Raw genomic sequence first — 8,826 nt, forward strand, 5'->3', positions numbered from 1 at the left:
CCCCCCGCGTTGGAATTTCGAAAAATCCTTTCTTAGTGTGCGTTTCCATGACGTACCCTAACTGTGTACCAAATTTCACCTCTTTAGGTTAAGCGGTTTGCTCTGGGCGATGATGAATCAGTGAATGAATGAATGAGTCAGTCAGGACAAGCAATTTTATATATTTAGATCAAGATGGGTTGATGAGATAATAATAACAATAATATTATTATTATTAAGTGCAGAGGCCAAACAGTTAAGAGTTGAAAATTGAAATTTAGTACACAGTTAGGGTATGTGATGAGAATGTACACAAAGAAAAGCCTTTCTGAAATTTCCCCTACAGAGGAGAGGGAGAGAGTTAAGGATTACCCCAAATTTGGATTTTACTGTACTATTTTAAGTGTGGTTTTTTGCAGAAAATTGAACATATTTTTAAACCCATCTAAAAATTCTCTAATTAGTCTCAGAAGAGGGTGAACCTAATTCTTGCATCTGGTAAAAATGGGTAAGATCAGCTATAATCTAATAATCTTAATTTTCACTATCATTAACCCAAGCAATGCCGGGCTCATCTGCTAGTAAAATAATAATACAGATAAAAGCCTACTACAAGAAACTTCAAGAGACTACAAAACTTGTTTGTAATACTAAAATAATAAAATATTAACATTGCTTCAAACTTCAAAAATATAAACAAAAGAAATATAGCAAAATGTATTGAAAATATAGAATATATTCAATACATTATGCCAACAAGTTATTATCAAGTCAAAAAGTATATATATTTAATGATCTGTTACACATTTATGTTGGGTCATGAAATAAATTCATCATACAAAAATATTTTGTAATTCAATTATAAAAATATTTTGTATTATAAACAAAACTTCTGAAAAGTAAATATTAATATAAGAAAACTTAAATAATTTAAGATAGTAAAAACAATCAACTTACCTTTTTAGTGGATCTGTTAGAGTTCGGTGTGTTATCCTAAGCTAAATCAATATAAAAAGTTATTAACATAATAAACTCAAGTTTTATCAGGCTACATTAGAATAAACTCAATGTTATACAATATAAAATATAGAAAATAGAGAATTTTAAATATATTAAAGTAAAGAATTTAATTATTTATTAATGTTCTGTAATAAACCAAAATTCAAAAATATTTAATTATTCTTAATATTCAAATCTTCAAATAGATTTTAATTAAAATGTTAAAATCATATTAAATTAAAAAATCCAGCATCAATTTGCATAACTTTCTTAGAAATAAACTTTTTATAACAGCTTGCACTACACACAATTTTAAAAGTTTTTAAAATAAAATATCATATTATTAATTATTAAAAAATGCCATAAAGCTTAATTTTGAGGATAAAGATGAGTTTTATTAAAAGTTGTAAATGCTAATAATTAGTAAAATCATCATTAAATCTGACCCAATCAAGATATGACAAATGACCCCCTCTATCGCCTCATCCCCTTGACCTTTAACCTGTATATTGCAGAACCAATCTAATGTAGAAATGGAAAGGAAAATCTGGCCTTTTAACAGAAAAATTAGTAACTTTATCTGATTTAACACAAATTTAACAAGTTTACAAGCCTAGCATGTAAAATCATAAAGAAGTCAAAAAAACATATATGCAATACAGAATAGCAAAATACGACTACCATATTACAGTAATTTTATTGAGATTTGAACAGAAAGTTTTCGTATATATCTATAAAAACAGCTGTTTTTACTTAACATAAATATGTGATGTAATTACATGTGAAATTTAACACATTATTCTGGATATAAGATTGTATTCTTTGTTTTGAAGTTTATTTTAAACTTTTTACATCACATTTCGTTTGAATAAAATCAAGTTAAAATATCTGCAGATAAAACACACATCACACATATTATGAATGCTTTTAAAGTTTCGTAAAGTATATCACACTATACAAATAGTAAAAAATACTCATTCCAAGTGCAGGTATACCTCGCCTTACGTCGGTAATTGGTTCCAGGAGAGGCGACGTAAGTCGAAAAGTGACATAAGTCAAATTTACTTGTCTCCGAATCTACTTGTCACTAGGCTAAACCAAAAATTACCATTCCTGGTTCTGTATTTTATTTATTAATGCATTTTTAATAATATATAAGAATCTATTTTAAGCTTACAAACAAATAAATTTTAGTGTTTTATATAGTACAGTAAAAAGTAATCTAAATTTACAAATGCATGTACTGTAAATACAGTACATACTTGTAAATGTATATATTTTAATATGATTTTATGTGCTTTAAATGTTTTTCTAGTAATATTACGACTTCAATATTTGTGGCGAACAGACGTAAAGTCGAGTAAAATGACTTAAACTTGATTTTTATTTTTCCATATACTTTTTTGACAAACGACGTATAATCGGGAACGACATAACTCAAAACGATATAAGTCAAGGTATACCTGTATGGAAAAGATGCTTCTAAACTCTGAATGTGTCAAATGTGATTTTGAAAGTTTTGTTTGGAAAATTCTGAACTAAAGGATACAAAATGTACAGATCCTCAAAAGCTGTTGAAGAGAAATTGCGGGAAGAAATTGTTAAAGAATGATGAATAATAACTCATGAATTTGCAACAAATCTTAGTGTGTCACAGACACATATTGTTGAAACACCATCCACTTGAAATGATTGTAAAATATGCTGATGATTGTGTTCTGCACGCAGTTTTTTTTTCCACTTATGAAAAAAATGAACTGAATTGAGTATAATTTTGTCAAAGATAGGCAGCTGTAAGGTTTTATTTTATTTTTAAATTTGTTATTCATTTTTTTATGGATGAATGAAAAATTTAAAGTTAAAATAAAAATACTGTATTTACTCGCATATAAGACAAGGTTTTTATCCATTTTTCACTGCTTCAAAAACTTAGGTTGTCCTATACGTGCGAGCGAAGGATTCATTTCATTTTTGTATGATTTTTGTATTTTATCTGGGTCATTTGAATCATTCTTGTGTATTGTAAGGAGTAAAAATGAATAGCAATAGGAAAAGCAAAGCTTTTGAACTGAATTCCAAAATTATACAAGAGCCCAATATAAGTTTTAATTCATTCCCATATGAAAACAGATGATTATTTGGAAATCAGAATTCAAAGAAACTCATAAGTGTAACTGACAAAGAGTGAATTCGACTGTTAAGAATTGGCAAAAAAAAAAAAATTCCCAATTGTCCAGCTTTATGTGAACAAATTATGTTGTTGATTTTACAAGATTTTTCCTTGAAGTTTAAAATGTCAGTAATTTTTGCAGAACAATGTGTGCATTTACGTGCATTTGATATTTTATTTGTGATTAAACAAAATAAAATTAGAATTGTATTAATAAATCTAATTTTCTTTATTTTGATCTTTAAAGTTACACCTTGTCCTTTATGCGAGATCATCTTATATTTGAGTAAATACGGTATTTTTTATTAACCGAAAATTTGTTCTAGGGTGATGATTGTTCGGTCGAGTACTGAGGTACCACTATATTTGATTTAATGCGATTTTGATATATACATAATATCAAGAAATTTATTAATCGCATTAATCAAGGGATATCTATAGTAGATAACCTGTGAATAGCAAAAATTTGCCTACTATGGAAGAGTTGTTCAGTCCCTTGGGTTCTGTTATAGACAGGTTTAAATGTATTTATAAATATATCTTATATCGTATATATAAGATATATATCTTGATGATTCTAAGCTATCACAAAAAATAATAGAAACAGCAGCACCAGGAATTAATGACTCCTCATGAAATTTATGAACAAGTGAGTGATGCCTATGAGGCAAGCAGTAGGTAGATTATATATATATATATATAATCTACCTACCTGTGGGCCACAACCAAAATCACATAGAGAGATAGGCANCTAATAAACTAAACTAAATTTTTAAAATAATTTTTAAAAACTAAAACAAACAAGTAAAACAAAAAGGCCAAGTTTTGAGACAAGACTATGTCTCAAAGGCTCAAGGCTCGGCGTGATCGTTCAAACTTCACTGGCCATGGCCATGAGGTTGTCCACGAGGCATTTTTGGTGAAATTAACCTATCCAATGTCAAAATTTCTGTCCATTGCATGTAGCCCTGGGTTTAGTTTTTGTTGGTACCTAATGAAAATTTCCCATTCTTGAAAAAATAATCGTGGCTATTGTATTATCTGAAATTACTTTTTTTATTTTGCACAAACAAAATAAATATATTAATAAATGTAAAGACAAAAAAAATTATATTTCGGAAGTCACTTTTAATATAAAATTATAACGAATAGCTCCATCTAGTTTCAAAAACATTTCAATGCTGAAATGAGATATCTCAGGTCAACCAGTGAAGGTCATCAAGTCGCTATCAGAGGTAAATGGGTTTTTTTCAAAGATTCGTTTGCCAAAATTCGATTTTGCAACATTCACATTTCCAACTTCCCAATGATATACACATGCATAAATCTTTTACTCTTGTCTGTTTGTAGAAAGATGTCACCATTTTGTATTTTATTTTGACTCAGTTCTCGGTCCCAACTACATACAAATCTGATTTTTTTTATGTGCACATGATTTGGGCACCTAATACTCTGTGCCAAATTGCAACTCCTGACATGTCCCCCCTTATACCTCTAAGGTGTGCACCCATATGGCACCGGAATTTTATAAACAAGACATAGTCTTGTCAATAAAGTAAGAATGTTATAAACAATATTAAATTATGATTTTGTTTAATCTAACTATTTATTTAATGCTAAATGAAAAATAATTTATTTGTTAAATTCAATTATAATGAAAAATTTGTCATATGTAAGGTTATTATAAGTCTGTTATATAATAATTGATAATCAATTAGTAACTATTACAAAATGTAAATTAATTCTAATACAGTAAAATCTGGTTAAGTCAAAGTTCATGGGGTAAAAAATGCCCAAGTTTGAGTTAATAAGTTTAATACCTGATTTTCTTAAATTTTTCTATGGCCATAAATTTTCCATATCTAGTCACCATATTCACAGAATGTTTACAAAATTGTGTACAGTTTATGGCATTTTATTGTGAAACTGAAAATCACATACATGATAATGTAAAACGAATGTTTATATATAGTACAGTACATGGATGCTATACTGTTCTGAATACATGTATATGTGATAAACATCAGCACTTCACAAACATTCTAACGTAATTCTTTATAGTTGGTTGCTTCATTTTGTGTTATACAGCATGCTGTGCACAAAATCTTGAATTTTGTCTGTACCTTCCTGAATATCTTCACAAGTCTACAGAATAATCTTCCAGCACTACAGCTTTCATTGATAATGCAATATAAGCATCCCTTTTTCTTATGGGTTCATGTGATGTCTCTTCATTGCTAATTTTCAGTTCTTCTTTACATGGCACTGTATTGCATCAAAGGTATGCTTGTACCTTCCTCAATTTCTTGCAGTTTATCAATTAATGAAGCATAGACTGCAATATTTGTCATCAGCACTGACAAAATCAGTAAAATCATCCTCTACATTCAATATGCTGATTCATGTACTGCCAGTACAGTGATACTCCGAACTTACGCGATAGGTGGGACCAAGCGATGACCGCATAAGTCGAATTCACGTAAGTCGGAGTATAATTTCGCAATTCGTGTAAAATCCAAGTTGGATGTATGTAAGCTAATAAATGTTCTCGTTAATCTTATCTCGTCTTTTGATTCGTTCACGGTTACAAGAAATCACCACATAGAGTCTCTCAAGGCTCTGTAGATATAACAAACGCAGAAATAAATAACACAAAATAAACTGTAGCTATGTGTCGATTCCGCGCGACACATCCCAACATGTAAGCTGAACAATAGTGTGGGGGGAGTGAGTAATCAAGAGTTGCGTGGCGCTCAAACAAAAGATGAATCGACGAGATTTGAAAATCGCGTAACTCCGGGTTCGCGTAAGTCGAGGTATTACTGTACTTGTCAATTTGGTTTTCTCATTGTCAATCACATTTGCACGAGCATTGTTATTATTGCTTTTAATAATCCTTTGCCTTGCAAAACAACGTCTAATTATTGTCATAAGAACATCCTTCCAAGCAGCCATAAAATTTCTCATGGCATCTAAACATTCCATGATTCAATAGAATCGTTGTTCATTGTTCTTTATTATTCAAAAATAAACAATGACTAAACTATTTACATACATATAGAGTCCATTAAAACTTGTCTGAATAATACTAAGGTCAAAATTACTATCATGATAAAAATTGATTGAAAGTACTGAATTTCTTTTTACAGTTTATTAAAGATCAGTTCACTTAATTAAAGTTAATTAAAGGAATGAAAATAATCAAGGAAGATAAAAAATATTTTTCAAAATAATGACTTGAATTCAAACATTTGTTTTCATATCATAAAAGTGTAATTTAATAAATAATTGATCTCTTTTGAATGCAGATGAATTTGACCAAATTTTGAGAATAATGTTCGAATAGACAAAAGTTAAATTATTTTTATTATTGATTATTTATTTAACTTGCTTTGTATCATGTCCTCAAATTCTGCAACTTAAATCTCATCCACTTCTAGTTAAGATAAAAAGTTGAAACTTTGAAGTCCATAGTTAATTCTAATGACAATGCATTTTAATATTTAGGGGTTGCACCTATCCCTCCAATCCCCCATCCAGAAACTTGATAAACTTAGTGTGCAGTATTTAAAATGTGTCTGTAAATGCATTGAAGTAATGGTGAAAGTGGCCCCACCTCCATCATCTTCCATCCCAATCTTGAAAAACATGACCAATAAGAAGTGATTTTTTTTTTATTTTTTTAAAATAAAGAGTGTTCCAAACTTCCTGTTACAAACTTAGTTCTTCTTAAGGAATCTGTTCTATAAGATAAAAATGTTCACTAACATTTTTTGAATAAAACCTTTATTAAGGAGTTAGACATTTAAAGTTCAGTGACATCACTTCTGGTTTTCATACAAATGAGGACAAATTCATGTTTTATTCTTTTGTTAAAGATGCAAGTAGATTTATCTTAAAATTTTGTACTTTATTTTTATGTATTTGAAGCAATGTTCTTTTTATAAAAATGTCTTATACTTCTTAAAAGTTTGTTTTGCTTTGTATCCTGATCCACAAGAGTTGCTCAATACGACAACCTCCAACATCTATGTAAACATTGTATCTTCAAAGTTCTGATACACCCACTCAAAAATACCTGGTGTGTGTTAAATTTCTTGTAGCACAACCATAATTCATGAAAGATCTTCCTTCTACTTTGACATACACCCTCTACATCTGCATGTTTTATTTTTTATACTTCTGCAAGAGAGTAATAATTTACTGTATTCATTTAAAAAGTATTTATTTTAATGAAAATAAAAGATTACAATAAAAAATATAGGCATATTTTAAAAATCTTTTCACATGCATCAAATTCTGGAAGTAACATCACTGAACTTTAAACATCTATAACTTCTTAATAAAGGCTTTATTTGAAAAATATTACTGAACATTTTTATCTTAGTTTTTCTTATGTAATCTGTCCTATAAGTTTTTTATAGGAATTTCAAAACACCATGTATATTAAAATCATTTGAAATTATAATTGTATTTTAATCAAAATTTTTGATTAAAGGATTTTTGATTAAAGGGGGGATTTTTGAATTTTTGCTGAAGCAGGCAACTTCAAGATCAGAAATTTTTCTGTGCTACACACTAAATGCAATTTATTTATAATGTAAGCCTACACAGATGCATTAAGATGGATTTAAGTTCTTGCATGTTGTCTAGTGCCTGCTGCATGCAACAAAATGACAAAATTTTGACACATCTCTGTGCATTAAAAAACCTTGAAAACAAAAACTACTAAATATATTAGCCTTTATGATACAATATTAAATTAATTGTCACAGTTCTTTTGGGTTATATTGACAGACACAACAAGCATCAGACTTTTTATTTCCTCAAATAATTACTGATTTGACTGCCTCAACATTGAGAAATAGAATCAGTAATGTGTGAATTAACACATTACTGATGGGAGGCCAACATCCAGCTTACAAAAAAATGAGAATATATGGTCATTGGCAGCAGTAGGCAGGCATTTGAATTTTCAACAGAAAATAATCCTAAAGAATTAATTATTCCTAAATTTATATCATTTCCTTGTTTAGTACTAAAACTTTTTGTTCCAAATATGTATCTTCATATATGTATGCCTATATTGTTATAATCCCAAAACGTTTTTAAACATTCCAAGTTTTGTTCTGTTGAAATTGGAATCGTTGATTTTGTTTCCTGAAGAAGATCAATTAAATGACCAAAAGCATTTGAAGGGTAATAAAAAAGGGCTGCATACTAAAAGGCTGTTTGAAGTTTGATTGTTTTTAATTAAGTGAGAAGAGAGTCTATATTGTTATTTAAAAACTTATCACCTATTAATCTATAATAAAATGTTTTTAAATTATTGTGTTAAATAATAATTTTACTTACTTGAAGTGCTTGTTCTCTTCTTTTAATTGCAGATCTAACATCTGAAAATATTACCTGAAATCTAAAATTAACAACTATTATTTTCATCTTTATTTAATTTTTGTATTTTAATCAAAATTTTTATATTTTTTATATTACTCTTATATGTTTATATACATAAACTTAAAAAATAATAGTCAGAATTCAATTTCAAAATAATTTTGCTCATTTGATTAAAAAAAAATTTACAATTGATTTTTGAGAGAGAATGTAATATAAAAAGTAAGTATCATAAATTTTATAAATGTTAAACACTCCATAAATCTTTCCTCTAATTGCTGCCA

At 28.5% G+C, this 8,826-nt stretch overlaps 2 protein-coding genes across 2 annotated transcripts in view; both read right to left on the minus strand.

Annotated features, from left to right (window-relative positions):
- Positions 1 to 1,061, minus strand: part of LOC111633270 — a 12,665-nt gene extending 11,604 nt beyond the window's left edge. Inside the window, exon 1 of the mRNA XM_023377811.1 lies at positions 937 to 1,061. The gene's annotated coding sequence lies outside the window, so the exon portion shown is untranslated. The remainder of the gene's footprint in view (positions 1 to 936) is intronic.
- Positions 1,062 to 7,667: 6,606 nt separating this feature from the next.
- The window catches only part of LOC111633268 (bridging integrator 3-like), an 8,944-nt gene continuing 7,785 nt past the window's right edge, over positions 7,668 to 8,826 (minus strand). The window contains exon 3 of the mRNA XM_023377810.1: positions 7,668 to 8,564. Within this exon, the coding sequence (XP_023233578.1) occupies positions 8,483 to 8,564 (82 nt within the window). The 3' untranslated portion in view covers positions 7,668 to 8,482. The remainder of the gene's footprint in view (positions 8,565 to 8,826) is intronic.

Source organism: Centruroides sculpturatus, unplaced genomic scaffold (assembly GCF_000671375.1).
Source record: "Centruroides sculpturatus isolate CEXI.00-Female unplaced genomic scaffold, Cexi_2.0 scaffold681, whole genome shotgun sequence".
Taxonomy (NCBI): Eukaryota; Metazoa; Arthropoda; class Arachnida; order Scorpiones; family Buthidae; genus Centruroides; species Centruroides sculpturatus.